At 34.2% G+C, this 16,152-nt stretch overlaps 1 protein-coding gene across 10 annotated transcripts in view; it reads right to left on the bottom strand.

The window, feature by feature from the left end:
* LOC112042895 (coiled-coil domain-containing protein AGAP005037) overlaps positions 1-16,152 on the bottom strand; it is a 233,015-nt gene that overhangs the window by 119,523 nt on the left and 97,340 nt on the right. For 9 of the 10 annotated variants that reach the window (XM_052890793.1, XM_052890798.1, XM_052890797.1 and 6 more), the window contains 3 exons: positions 14,482-14,647; positions 12,367-12,565; positions 1,574-1,727 (listed from right to left, as the gene is read on the bottom strand). In XM_052890793.1, coding sequence (XP_052746753.1) covers positions 1,574-1,727; positions 12,367-12,565; positions 14,482-14,647 — 519 coding nt within the window. The remainder of the gene's footprint in view (positions 1-1,573; positions 1,728-12,366; positions 12,566-14,481; positions 14,648-16,152) is intronic. The other variant, XM_052890795.1, reaches the window with a different exon arrangement.

The following is a 16,152-nucleotide window of genomic DNA, read 5'->3' as shown; positions in this document are numbered from 1 at the left end:
TCTCTTGACTAGATTAATGACTCATCAACGCGCCATCCGTTACCCTTGGACCTAAGCTGTATATAGGTTGGCAAGTTCGTTGATGACACTCCCATGATATGCGGGCGACGGGGGGACGGCCCGCACGGTTTATCGGGAGTGTTTACAAAAAGACTTTCCAAGCTATAGTATTTGTTTGAGTAGATGTAATGAATATAAAAACTGTAGGTAAAGAAAACCGCATGCTAATAATTTTGTTCGAACTGAATTGCGCCGTATGTCGTCGCGAGAGTCGCTATTTATTTAATGACCTTGATGTTTTCCTCAAAAAATTACAGACAATTTTGTTTGTGAATTTGGATGCGGTACTAGTCCTTAGTTACAATGGAGGAGGCCTATGTCCAAAAATGGGCGTTCCAAGAATAAATGACATTATAAATAAAAATTAAAATTGATGAAATGAACATTAACAATGACTGAGAAATCTCCTTTCTGACACAAACACTTTTGGAATTAATATCAATTAAATTATAAATTGACATGTTTAATATTTAATGAAATGAAATGAAATGTTAATGTTTTTTTTTAACTTTTGTAATTTTTAAAAATGTAAACTGTAATTTTTTTGTAATTTATGTACTTGGAAATAATGGCTATATTATATTTATTATTATTATTACTAGTCCTTACATAATAAGTCTGATTATATCTGCAAATAAACAAACTTGACGTTCCAAAGTTGCTTGTAAATTATTAAGCCTGGTATGTCCTTACTTACCTGTTCTTACTGAAATGCCTCGATCGTCCAGTGGTGAACTCATGTCGCTCCATATCACAAGGTTCTATCATCTGAACATCATCATCATTATCAACCCATATTCGGCTCACTGTTGAGCACGAGTCTCCTCCCAAAATTGGGGTTAAGCTAATAGTGCACCACGCTGACCCACGCTGACCACAATGCGGATTGGCAGACTTCACAAATGTAGAGAATCAAGAAAATTCTCATATACGTAAGTTTCCAAAGTATGATTTTCCTTTAACGTTTGAGACACGTGATATTTTACTACATAAAATGCACATAGCTTTGTCGCTAACTATAGCCCTTATTAGAAGGATCAAAGTCACTCAGCGGGCGATGGAGCGAGCTATCCTTGGAGTTTCTCTGTATGATCTAATCAGAAATTAGGAGATCCGCAGACGAACCAAAGTCACTGACAAGCGCAGTGTTGGTCGACCCCCACTAGGTGGACCAAGGATATCAAGCGGGTTGCAGGGAGCCGCTGGATGCTGGTGACTCGAGACCATTGTGTTTGGAAGTCCATGCAAGATATATATGCCCAGCGGTGGACGTCTATCGGCTGATCATGATGATGATGATGGCATAGCTGAGATGTTGGAGGTGTATGCCCCGGACCTGATTTGAACTTACGCCCACTGAATCGATCATAACCACTGAGCTGACCGTTAAATAATGGAACATCATCGCTCTAAGTCCAGCAACCATTGAAGCAGCGTGATGGGTCTAAGCCCCATATCCCCTCTCCTGCAAGTCTGGTATTGGGCCTAAAATAGGCTGATAATGATGACTTACCTGATCCCAACAGGTAGAGGAATTACACCCGGCTGCTCCCGGAGGCATCGGCACAGACCCCACGCCCACTGCTCCCGGGAACGCTCCTCCGCCGATGTCAGTAGCTTCAAACAGCCGAAGCACCGACCTATCCCGAATATCCCTCAAATGCGCCCTGGTAAAAAAAAAACAATGTCTATACATATTATAAAATAAAGTCCCAAAATCAAAGACTGTTTACGACAATGAAAAGGAAATTTTTTGCCGTCAGGACTTGAGTCTCTCAAAGTATTTAAAACTAAAGGACAGTTTCACCCATTTATATTTCACCCATTTGCATATGGGGATAAAATATGGTTTTCTAGTAGTAAAATAATTTTCAAAATAGGATCAGTAGGTACAGAGATTACCCCCTACAATACCATACACTTAACCTCTTTATAATATTAGTAAAGTAAAGGCACTACTATTATATTATTTTTCTTTAAAGAGTAAATAAATCAAAAATAGCCTCTCTCACTCTCAATCTAACTCCCGCCGGAAGATATTTTAAAAGGAAGTAAAATTAAATCAATTCCATTTGTGAACGGTAAAGCAAAAAGAAATACACTGTATTTTCTATGGAACTGGACAATTCATATTTCGCAGCGTTTTAATTTATTTTTACCGACTTCAAAAAAAGGAGGAGGTTATCAATTCGTTGGAATCTTTTTTTTTATAGGGTTTACTTTCCACTTGGTCCCATAGTAATCATATTAGTATCTGATGATGGAATCCTGCAACCTTCTGATCAGTTTGAAGGCGGTACCAAGTTCATGATGTATTAATTCAAGCCGTTTAAACTATAAAGATTTAGAATTATCAGGCTTTAATTAACACAGCACTAACTTGGTACCGCCTTCAAACTGATCAGAAGGTAGCACATACGATGTTATTTTTCAGTTTTTATTTTATCATTTTTGTGATTTTGAAGTCGGTTGTATTTTTTTAATAATTTATTTTTAGTATTTAATTATACAATAACAATATACACAAGTAAACTAAAATTCAAAAAAGCCCAACCGAGACAACATGTAGTAATTCGAGATACGAGTACTAACAAGGTAAAACAAGAGTTTCTAAAAACTGATACTTTTTACCTTTTATGCCGTTAAATGATGAGATGTTAAGGAAATCGGGACAAAAACTGTCATCTCCCGTCGGGAGTTTTTAAAAGGACATGAAATGAAATCAATTCCAATTAGGAACGAATAGACTATGAAATTTTACATGAAAATGAACGGTTCATATTTCGAAACCTTTTATTTAAGTTCAGCCTTTCAATATTACTACCGGATTTAATTGTTCAAGCGAAAAGTAAACTGATATCACAGTTAATAGATATAGCTTTTCGTAATTTATCTTTCCGTTTATTTATTATCTGCTGTCCTTCAATATTTTTATTGCCATTGGTTTTACTCTATTTTAGCACTAGCTGACGTCGCGCGATTTTACCCTCGTGGTTCCCGTTCCCGCAGGAATATGGGGATAATATATAGCCTATAGCCTTCCTCGATAAATGAGCTATCTAACATTGAAAGAATTTTTCAAATCGAACTAGTGGTTCCTGAGATTAGTGCGTTCAATCAAACAAAATCTTCAGCTTTGTTATATTGGTATAGATTGAAAATTAATGCTTTAGTGTACTTTTATTACTAAATACACATATAAAACAAAGTCTTCTGTGAGTGAATGTCTTTTTAGGCAATACTCAAAAATTTGTGTATGTATTTTCACGCGGTTTTTACTATTACTTGTAAATAATACACTAATTCAAGAAGAAAGTTTAAATATAATTTGTTAAGTTTGTGTGCTAATTGGTTTAAGACGATAATAATTGCGACGGAAAAGTTAAGCTGCCTACGAGTGCTATTATCAAACCGATGAACGTTTGATAAATATTCCGCTTTTATAGAAAGAAGGGCTCCACGTGGGCGAAGATGCGGGGGTTTGCTTGTTATCATCATGAATAAATATTTTTCCTATATATAGTAAAGTTATTCCTAAAAAACGAGTTATATAAGAGGTGTTTTTATATTTTTAACTTCATTTACATAGAAATTCCAATGGAATAGTAGGCACCCAGGTAAACTTAGTACCACATGAAATGTTATTCTGAATTCTCGTGCCAACCCACGTTTTTTTTTCAAATATAACGTTGTACCTTTGAGTCATCTCTTTGAACTTTCTTAATCTATGGTAAATGAGCGGAATATTTTTAGAATTTAGAACAAACAAAGCTAAACAATATTCAAATCAGTCAACCCGTTTTCGATTTTTAGCATTCATGAGTTTATTTATAAATATACAGAGCTCATTTTCACAAAGAGTTCTTATTTTTTATCTGTAGAGGGGATAAAATATCTTATGACATTTTCCGATTGGCAGAGCATTTGACTCTCTTAGCAAAATTTTAAAAAGCGACTTTTGAGTGTAATGCCGTCTCTTTTCAACAGAATCTGGTTTCCTAACTAGCCCAGGATCCGTGGAATATTTTTACAATTGATTACTTTCAAGTTAATTTTCCGTGAATAGCTTCATCTTGATGAGACGCTCAACTTCTTTTTTTTTTTTTACGAAATTTCTTTATTCTGGTAGCTAACTGGGTCACCAGTTACCTAATACAAATGTCTGAGCGTCGGAAAGAGATAATGTACCACGCTATTTATTATGGCTGTTTAATCATTTTTGTTTACTATTAAGTTAATATCAAATAAACTAAAAGTCAAAAAGCTTTTTTTAAAAAAGCTTTTATTTAAACGCTCTAAAAAGAAGAAAATTATTTTTTCTTTAAAATTTTTAACTATACTTATAATCCCAATATATACAATTTATATGATAACAAAAGCTTGTCGCGAGGTTTAATTACCTACTCTTAGTACTTAAATAATTTGAAATTGAAAATTAATAAAGTTACCAGATTTAATTTACATAATTAAATTGATACTAGTTCATTTTAAAATTGCGCGACAAGCTTTTATCATAATATAAACTGTATATAATGAGGTTATAAGTTAATAGTTGAAATTAAAAAAATATATATTTTCTTTTTTTAGAACGTTTAAATAAAAAAATATATATAAAAGTTTTTTGTTTTAATTTAGTTTTATTATTTAGCTATCGCTTGCTAGGACTCTGAGTCTGTTCATATTTTCTAGTTACTCTTAATAAGCCCTTTCCTTTGATGCCCATATTGTAGAAATACATTAAAATATCTATTAAAATACATAAAAATAACTATTCCGCCATCTTGGGTGGTCAATCAATATATTTATTTTTATTTTGATGAAAATAATTCCGGTAATTTATTGATTATCAATCGATGATTAACTAATCCTGATTACTGTTTGTTGCTAGCTCCCATGAGTTAATTTATTTATTTAAATTGTAATTTAATTTATTTAAAGTGGTAGTAGTAAAGTTATAATAATCTTATTTTTTTTAAGTGTTTTTTATTATATTTTTATATTAACATTGTTAAAAATTTAAAAAAAGGACTAATAAATAAATGAGAGTAACTCATTTATAGTTTTTTTGAAGTAGTCATTGTGATAACAATTGAATTGATTTTCTTCAGGTGTTGAGGCGGTACTACAGGCCATCGCCAGCCGACGGGTTTTTTCCAGAACTCATATTTCCACTGCAACCGTTGTAAGGGTCGCATTTCGTGTATAAATCAGTAAAAACAGATTAACGTCTATCTAAACGCAATTCTTGTCTATCTAAACGCAAAAGACGACAAAGACATTAAATTGACGCAACGTGATCAAATCTTAACCTTACTTTTTGGTGCTCATATTTGACAGAACTATGATACCTTTTTTTAAATATTAAACCGTAATATTATAATAATAGGCAATGTATCGGAAACTATTTATTAATATAAAATTTATTAGCTGCTAGCCTCGCTGCAGCCAATTTATAGATTGAAACCGAAAATAGATGTATCGAAAATCTAACCCTAAGCTTTCAAATTATAAGGAACAATGAGCGCCGCTCCTATCCGCTAATAGATAATTTGAACTTTCTGATTAAGTAAAATAAAATTAATAATAAAGAAATAAAAAAATAAAATAACATAAGCAAAATAAAATAATATGATAAATCACAATAAATATAGCCCGTTTAAGAATATAATTTAAGCCCGTCATATAAGTAAACAAGTTTAACTGTAACTAATTTAAATAATCCCGAAATCATACTATCATTTAATAAATAAAAACAAACAGAACGCCAATTTTAACAATGAAACCTTTAAAAGCTTTTGAGTGCCCCTTTTAAACTACATTCAACCAAATAAACAAACTTTAAACAGATGCAAAATAACAAATCATAAATAAAAAATAATAAACAACACTTACCCGCATCTTTCGTCATGGATGTGAATTATGCCTTCCTTTCTCGGCTTCGACCACGACATTTTAAATTCGCAGGAGACGATTCAAATACGAGAAAACGTTATAAGTTAACGTTTGAACGCGAGAGAACGTTGTGACGCGGCACTCAATCCCCTATGATGGGAGCTCCGCACCGACGCGCTTAACACTGAAAGTAACCACCACCACCCCTCGGCGCAGTTGCTCGCTACCGCGCAACGCTGTTTTTCCCGACCTGCCCCCATAATATTTGTTATATGGTTACACCTTCCCATAACGCGAGGAGGAACAGAGAAAATTCATCAGTCGTGCGTTACAAACAAAACGCGATGGATGTAAATTATTTAGACTTACATCAGCGGGTTAATTATAATAATATTTTAACGAAAAATTATATATTATAAAAATTACGCTCAGACTAATAGAATAAAATATTAAGTACGTACGAAGTTATAAATTAAAATAATTTCGAGAATTTGTGATATCTATTTTGAGCTCATTCTTACTTTTGGTGATGAACTGTACGCGAAAGGTGCTTAGCGGAGGACTATTTAGAAGTGAAAAATATTAATAATGATAGGACAATCAAGATCTAACTTTACTTGGTAAGTTTGTTAGTTGTATAAGACATGATAAATAAAATAGATTGTTATGTAAAGGGAGTAAAGATGTAAAAATATATTTAAAATAATATGTATAATATCGCTCCGGATAAAATCATTAAGACTACGGCGGGAAAAGCTCCCAGAATATTTTATTTGTTTTTATCCATAAAAACAGTGGTACGTAACTTGTTTAAGGCTTTTTACTCAATTTCATTAAGTACAATAATATTTTTGTTACGTTCATTCATGATGTATTTTACCTTTGGTTAAATTGATCAGTGAGGCGTAAATTTAACTTTGAGTCATATTTCAACAATTTTATGCGAAAAAAGGTTTTAGATTAGGCATGAATAATAGAGGAGAAGGATTACAGAAAATACTTTATAACATATTATCAAGGCGTGATATTTATGTATCCGGAGTAAAATAAAATAACTATCATTGACTACCAAAAGCTCTCATTGCTCTTCAAAATATGATATAATGATCAGTGCACTTTTGCATTTGATGTAACCAGTTTTCAAAGAACTTCTTCCATTCTGAAGGCGGCATCTGCAAAACATGATTATTGAATGCCTCAACGTAAATCGTTGACAACGTAATTTATTTTTCACAGTTAGAAATAAAAAGAAGTCGTTTGGGGCCAAATCAGGGTTATACAGCGGATGACCCGTCAATTCGATCGTTTTACGCTAAACATCATTTTCATGATGTAGAATGATTCTGCGTTGTCGCTTGCTCTTCCTAATTTCTGCAAAGACTTCTGGCAAACAAATACTTGTGTACCACTTCAAATTAACTGATTTACGATTTTCTAGTGATACAATAGCCACATGTCCAGCTATACAAAAAAAAACAAGCGACCATTTGCTTCAAAGTGCTTTTCGCACGGACATCTTTTGTTCCGTCGGCACTTTTTGTAACACCCAACCTGTTGATTGTGGCTTACTTTCGGGCTCATATGCATAAATCCAAGATTCATTAGCTGCGTATATATTGTAAACAGCTTTTGGCGTGCCACAATCGAATTTTTCCAACATTTTTTTACACCAATCGACACGAGCCTGTTTTAACTTTTAGCAGCCAAGTGTTCGTTTAAAATCTATTATATAGTTGTCATACTTATGCCCAAGGATGCCTCTATCTCTCTATATGTATCATGACGATCTTGCATTATTAGTTCATGCACTGCGTCGATGTTTATGGCACAACAACTGATTTAGGCCGACCAGCTTTAATTTCATCCATTTCAACGATCACTAAACCAGTGATACACAGTGGTCTTCGTTTCGGCTTGAGCCTAAGTACGAACTAAGTAGTTAGATGCACTGCTGCTGAGTTAAACCACGTCGAAAATCGTAATAATCATTGCACGAAAATTTTCTCGAGTTAAATCTATTGTGACAAGGACACGAAATTTTAAATTCGCGCCAAATAATGAAAACAATTGATAGTTAGATGAGATAAATTGCATTCTACAGCCAAAGATTTCCATTTTTAAATGTAGTAATTACTTTTTAAATATTATTTATATAGTGGCCAGTTCCGGATTCTGCCTTAGTACCTATATCATCAACTTTGCAAGAGCTTATAATAAAATCAATAACAATTATTTTTAAACCGCTTAAAATCGCTGTTTTGAACTAGTAATACTCGAAAACAGCGTTTTAATACTAATAACGTGATGAAGTTGTTTTCTCGTTTCAGCTAAAAATGTAAACAGCTTAAAAAATGTACACTGAAATTTGAAATTTAGGTTTATTTTATAATCCGTGCATTGGCTTAAAAGAATTTTAGGATATTTTAATATTGAGGGCGCATATGTTGAACGGGAAATTTTCTATGAAAGTATTTTTTTATTTGAAGCTATAAAAAAATTAATTTAAATTATTGATTATACTGAGTGTTTATAAATAATGATGCCTTTTTAGTTTAAAATATTTACCCTTTAGTCCCCACCCATTCAACAGCAGGGGGTGAAAATGTGTATGGGAGTGTTGATTGGGTTTACGAATCTAAAATATGGTGAAATGTTTATGATATTATTATTTGTTCTTCTTTTTAAAATTATAACAATGCTAATAAAATATTATATTATAAATTCAAACCTTTGTAATCTAGCATTTTTATGCAAATCATAAAATGCAACAAATAATTAAACATAAATAAATTGTGTAACAGCGCGACATGCTTTTTTTAACCCATTAAAATCTAACGCTTGACTGCGTTCTTCGTCTGATCTGATGTTTAGTGAACTTGAAGTCCAAGATGTTAGCGCAGTTACTTTTTCCAATTACCTATCAATATTTGACGGTCGAGTGGCACAGTGGGTGACACTGCCTTCACGATACAAGGTCGTGGGTCCGATTCCTACAACTGCTGGCCTATTTCCTTTTTTGGTATTTATTATCAATTTATTAAAATAAACAACAAATCAATTGACAAAATGTTATACAAAATTCAAATATCATCCAGTGGTTACTGGTAGATATCATACAGCAAGGTTTCTCAAAGTGGAGTACGCGAATCCCTAGAGATTCACCATTCGACGGTAGGGGGTTTGCGACAAGATTTACGTAATGGTGGCTTGGTTGGTGATACCAAGTCAGAATTAAGGTTAAAATTGTCTAAAATTACTCCTAACATTGAATCCATTTGCGACAAGAAACAAGCACACCCAACATCAATCGTCAACAGTTATTTTTAGTTAGTAAGGGGTTCGTGGAGCTGAAAGTTTGAGAAACCCTGTCATACAGTATGTAGATGACATTTCGTCAATTGATTTTTTGTTTAATTTAATAAGTTGATAATAAAAACCAAAATAAGCCAGCAGGAAAATATTCGTGTGATAAACATTGATGTATTTCAGTGTCTGGGTGTGTTTATATATTTTATAAGTATGTATTAATCTGTGCATTTTCATCAGCTATCTTAGTACTCACAAGCTTACTTTAGGACTGGATAGTATGGATGTGTGTAGATTTCTACCAACATTTATACTAATATTATAAAGCTGAAGAGTTTGTTTGTTTGTTTGATTGAACGCACTAATTTCAGGAACTACTGGTCCGGTTTGAAAAATTCTTTCAGTGTTGGATAGCCCATTTATCGAGGAAGGCTATAGGCTATATATTATCCCCGTATTTCTATGGGAACGGGAACCACGCGGGTGAAACAACGCGGCGTCAGCTAGTACTACTATATTTGGCGGTAGACCTTTAACAACTTAAGACTAATACGGAAAGCTAAAACCAATCCTGAGAATCTCTGTTATAAACAAAGTATAACTTACACGCCGAGTGCTAATTTGTATATTCCGGGATCATTAACATTATTCTAAAACAAAATACTATTAAGCAGCTTGACCTTTAACTTAATATCATTTGGCGGTAGAGCGGTAACTTCTCAAGACTAATACGGAAAGCTGAAACCAATCCTGAGATTCTCTGTTATAAACAAAGTATAACTAACACGCTGAGTGCTAATTTGTATATTCCGGGACCATTAACATTATTCTAAAACAAAATACTACTAAGCAGCTTGACCTTTAACTTAATATCATTTGGCGGTAGAGCGGTAACTTCTAAAGACTAATACGGAAAGCTGAAACCAATCCTGAGATTCTCTGTTATAAACAAAGTATAACTAACACGCTGAGTGCTGATTTGTATATTCCGGGGCCATTAACATTATTCTAAAACAAAATACTACTAAACAGCTTGACCTTTAACTTAATATCATTTGGCGGTAGAGCGGTAACTTCTCAAGACTAATACGGAAAGCTAAAACCAATCCTGAGAATCTCTGTTATAAACAAAGTATAACTAACACGCTGAGTGCTAATTTGTATATTCCGGGACCATTAACATTATTCTAAAACAAAATACTATTAAGCAGCTTGACCTTTAACTTGATATACACTCACCGTAAAGCTTTCTCACTTTTCGAAAGATCAAAGATTTGACTCCTACCTACTCGGCGCGAATAAATCGGTAAGTCGGCCTTGATCAGTCATTTGATATTTGGGTCACAACAGAATCACTTAATCGAGGCATCAAGGGATTGCGGGAAAACATTTATAATATAATATTGCCTGAATAAATCATTAAGTTAAGTAATTGTATTTATAAAATTATAAATTTATGAAAATATTTCGAAATATAGGAAATAGCAGCAAATAATGGATGGTCTAAGCAGCCTTGGCACGAATATCGAAAAAAATATACTAAAACATTCATTTACGAGAAATATTATAAACGCGAAAGTTTGTATGGATGTTTGTTACTCTGTATTGCTGCAAATTGGCTAAGTAGAGCCGAGTTGGCTGTAATTTTAAAGAAAGATGAATAATACATAAAATAGGCTACTTTTTATGCCGAAAATCCACGAATTTCCCATATTTGCGAAAAACTGATGATTTTCATGTTTGTTACTATTTCACACCTCGATTAGTGAACAGAGTTAACCGAGACTAATAGAAATATATTATAGCTTGGATTAACACATAGGCTACTTCTTATCCCGGAAAATACATGGTTCCTGTGAGATATATGTTAGTCTTTAACGCCGCAACTACAAATTTAAAACGTTCAAATTTAAAACGAAGACAGATTATACCCTGAAATAACATACAGGCTACTTTTATCCCGGAAAAAATCATGTTTCCCGTAGAATTTATGATACACAGAATTTCACACAGAGTCTCACGCGTTTGCTGAATTGAAATAATATTTGGAATACTTTTATTCCGGAAAATGAGTTCCTGTGAGTTAAGGGATGAAAGTTAATTTATGTGCCGGAAAAATAGATTTACTAATGTTACTGTAATTTAAAATATCACACCAATATTATTATAAAGGCGAAAATTTGTGTAAGTTTTAAGAAAATTTAAGTGTGTTTGTATGTTGTTACTCCTTTACGTCGCAACTACCAAACCAATTCTACTAATCCTTTTAATATTAAGAACGCGCAACTAATAAACCGATTTGGCTGAAATTAAAAATGAAGATAGACTCTTAAATACTCTGGATTAAGACATAGTTGATAGTTAGATTGTTCTGAAAGAAAACATGGTTCTTGCGAGATTTGCGAAAAACTGATTGTAATGATGGTATGAACTCTTTTACAATACTGGATTTGGCTATTATTTGGAAAAAATGTGGAAACCAAAATATCACGCGGGTATCAGTTAATTTGAAAATAGAATATGGAATACGCAGTAACGGACTTTTTCGAACTTCGGTTTTTCATTTTTATACATATTTCTGCATCTGAATTTATTACAAGAAATATGACGTTTTCATCAAAGCTTTATATCTTACTGTAAAAACTACATGTTCAAGAATGATTATTAGAAATTTTAGTCTAAACTGATACTATGCACCTAATGTTTGTGATGTTGTAGATATTTTTTTTTATTTGTTTTTATTCTTAACAAGTTAGCCCTTGACCACAATCTCTCCTGACGATAAGTGATAATGTAATCTAATATGGTATCGGGCTAACTTAGAAGTAGGAAGACAATCCACACCCCTTTCGGTTTCTACACGGCATCGTACGTCTTTGCCGGTAGGGTGGTAACTAGCCACGGCTGAAGCCTCCCACCAGTCAAATCTTTCTGGATATACTAAACCGATTTTGAAACATTTTCTACTAATAGAAAGCTGTGTTATTTGTGAACAGCATTTGCTATACTTCATCCCCGTATTCCCACGGGGACGGGAACTACACGAGTGAAGCAGTAGGGTGTCAGATAGACATACAAACTAAAAAAAATATTCAAAATGATATTCACCTTACATCTTCTAATTCATAAAACATATCCTTCGACGAATCGTGGATGTAGATTTTTACGTGCGCACTGTCCATGTACTGCATTGTTAATTGCTTCGGGAAACTTCGTACAAAAAGTGCCTTCACAGTGTCTATCGACGTGATCTCGTTTGGTAACAAAGCTCGCTTCGTCTCGCTTCTGTACTGAAGGAACACTAAACCTGCCCAAAATAGTCATTATTCACTAATTTTATAAAACGAGAGCCAGCAGTAGTCAACATTCACCATTTTATGAAGTCTGAAAGTTTGTGAGGTCTAACCCTTGAAACCTTATAAAGCTACAATATAGATGATGACCTTTTTATAAATATAAATTACGTGAGTGGATATGACCTCTGATTCCGGAGGGTGTGGGTTCGACTTCGGTCCGAGGCATGCACCTCCAACTTTTCAGTTGTGTGCATTTGAACAAATTAAATATCACGTGTCTCAAATAAAAGGTGAAGAAAAAACATCGTGAGGAAACCTTCATATCAGAGCATTTTCTCAATTATCCGCGTGTGTGAAGTCCGTCGCATTGGGCCAGCGTGGTGGACTATTGGCCTCACCCCTCTCATGCTGAGAGGAAACTCGAGCTCAGCAGTGAGCCGAATATGGGTCGATAATGATGATGATGACTATCATCAGGTTTACTCACTCACTGGAAGACCTTACGTTTAGATACACTTTCCAAGCTGTGAGTTAGGGGTAGGACCAGGACCAATATATTAGCTTATTTTGTATATTAGGGACGGGGTGTAACACCATAGACTCCCTAAGCAACTATGTAATACTAAGGGTGCCTATACCCTTGACAGCATAATCAAAAATGTTATAATTAGTAGTAAATAATAAAAGCTAGAGAGCCGTGATAGCCTAGTAGATATGACCTCTGCCTTTGATTCGAAAGGCGTAGGTTCGAATCCGGTCTGGGGCAAGCACCTAAAACTTTCAGTTAATATGCATTTTAAGAAATTAAACATCATGTCTCAATCGGTGAAGGAAAAACATCGTGGGGAAACCTGCACACCTGACAATTTTCTTAATACTCTATGTGTTTGAAGTCTGCCAAATGCATTGGGCTAGCGTGGTGGACTATTAGACTAACCTTATTCTGAGATGAGACTCAGGCTCAACAGTGAGACGAATATGGGTTGTCAAATAATGATAATAATGATGAAAGCTACATAGATTTGTAATTTTACTCTGCATAAACGAACTAAAATGCTAAATAATTAGTAAAGTTTAGCCAAGATTTTAATTATGTGTAACTATGAGTAGACTCCACACTTTGAACGCAATTAAAATCTCTTCGAGTATAAATTTTGTTACAGCAAAGTTCCGAGGAAGGTGTTAACATCAAACGTGGCACACGTAAAGCACAAGATAGTTTTAGCTCACACTGACTATATATTGAGCGAAAAGTTGGCCATGCGTGTAATGCGAATCGTAATTGGTATATATGTCGTGTAGAAACCGAAATGGGTGTGGATTTCATCCTCCTCCCAACAAGTTAGCCCGCTTACATCTTAAATTGCATCACCACTTACCATCAGGTAAGATTGTAGACAAGGGCTAACTTGTAAAGAATCGTCATCAACCCATATTCGGCTCACTGCTGAACTCGAGTCTCCTCTCAGAATTAGAGTTAGGGTATAGTAATAGGGTTAGGCCAATAGTCGACCACGCTGGCCCAATGCGGATTGGCAGACTTTACACACGCAGAAAATTAAGATAATTCTGGATGAGTACTGTTTACCAACAAAGAAATTAGAAATGAAGGTAGAAAACGCATGTCATTTCATAACTTATTTATTTTAAATTATGTATGGTTTGTTTATAAAATGTTATATAAAATATATTAACCATATCTAGTTTTTCTAAGCTTATTAATCAAATTTATTTTCATCAATTTAAGTACAAGTTAATTATAATTATTATGAGGTGTGAAATGACTAGTGATTTATACCTTCATTTTTAATTTGTTTGTTGGTAAACAGTACTCATCAAGAAAGGCCGTAGTATAGGAGAACGTTAATGAACTATTTAAGACAATTTAAAAAAAAGTGTCAATATTGTTATTGGAAAAATTACTCACCCAAAGGTCGTTCAAGGGTTTTACTCGGAGTCCTCACTACCGGAAGGGAAGACCTTTGCTTTCCGCCGCGTCTGAACCCAGTCGAAGATGTTTCCACCTCCGACATGACGCCGGGGTCATCGTCAAACAGCGCATTGTTCGATTGCGGATAGTGTGTCATGTGGGGCTAAAAACAATATTTTAAATTAACAAAAATATCACCAACACAAGTTTTGTAACACCTTAAAATATAGTTATCCACAATTTTACATCAGTGGTAATGACTTTAACTCAGAATACAGAAAACTCTAGAAGGTATTCGCGAATAGGAATGAAGCCGTTGAAATTACTCTTTTTTTTCGGGTACTGTAGTCCACAAGGAAAGCTTATAGTTTCGTCATGTCCATCTGTCCGTCCGTCCGCGGTTTAGCGCAGAGATTATTACTACTAGAAAGCTGTAATTTAGCATGAATAGATTGGAACGATTTTAGAGCAATGATTTATTTTAATTTTAAAAGTCACTCTCCGCAAGTACTGTGCTGCTCGTCTTCAAAATGCTTTTAGGAGAGAAACACCTTGTTTGAGCACTGTGAAGCGATGGTATGCTGAATTTGAGAAAGGTCGAGTTTCTTTACATGACGAATTTCGTGGAGGCCGGTCTTCAACTGCCGTTAACGAAAATAATGTGGTTAATGTTAAGCAGCTAATTGAAGAAAACCCACGCATTACCTATGAGACAATTCGAGGGACCCAAATTCAGAAATTTTTACACGAAGAATTGAGAGTTCGGAAACTTTGGTGTCGTTGGAATAGTGATCACAGATACTACTGAAGTACGACCACGGACATTCTAATGCTGTTTATGACATTGTCACTGGATATGAAACGTGGAATTATTGTTCGTAACCCGAAAAAATACAGTTGTCTTGTAAATGGGAGTTTGAAAATGAGAACACGCTAACAAAAGTAAGGCAGGCGAGAAACGTTGGTAAAAAAAATATTTTTCGCAGCTACGGGTCCCATATGTACAATTCCACTTGAAGATCAAAAGAATGTTAATGCCGAGTGGTATTCTACCATTTGTTCAATTCTTCCAGCAAGATTACGACCTTGGTGTCAGGTGGCAACCGACCGTAAAACATAAGCCCAAACAACCATACCAATCATGAGGCACAACAAAACAAAATAGCGTCACATTATTGGGAAAGTCGACCCGAGAGATATATGTACTATTAAAAAAATACCTCTCAGTTTATGAAAGCTAAAAGTTTGTCAGCGTATGCTCCTACCATAGATTAGTACGGTAGCCAAATTTAGAGTTTGAACCATAGACAATCCTATATAATATACACGTTTATACGTACTTATGGTTTGAACCATGGCGGCTTTGGAAAATAGCAAGTTACAAGGGTCCCAGGCAAAAATATTTAAAAAGGAAAAAATATTTTTGAAACAAGTATGCGTTTATTAAAAAAAAACATAGTCGAATAGAGAACCTCCTCCTTTTTTCAGTCGGTTAAAAAGCTGCTTTAAAAGCTTCATTTAAAATAACATAAAGGCACTTCAATTATAGTGATTGATAAATATTATTAGCCAAACATCATATTCAATGGTATTAAATTTTATTATCCGTAACTGAATTCCGGGGTTTTCATGTTTTTAAAGCTGCAAGCACTTCACTAATTAATACAA

This window comes from Bicyclus anynana, chromosome Z (genome assembly GCF_947172395.1).
Source record: "Bicyclus anynana chromosome Z, ilBicAnyn1.1, whole genome shotgun sequence".
Taxonomy (NCBI): Eukaryota; Metazoa; Arthropoda; class Insecta; order Lepidoptera; family Nymphalidae; genus Bicyclus; species Bicyclus anynana.
Note: the sequence above shows the minus strand (reverse complement) of the source record. Positions and strands in the feature narration are given on the sequence as shown.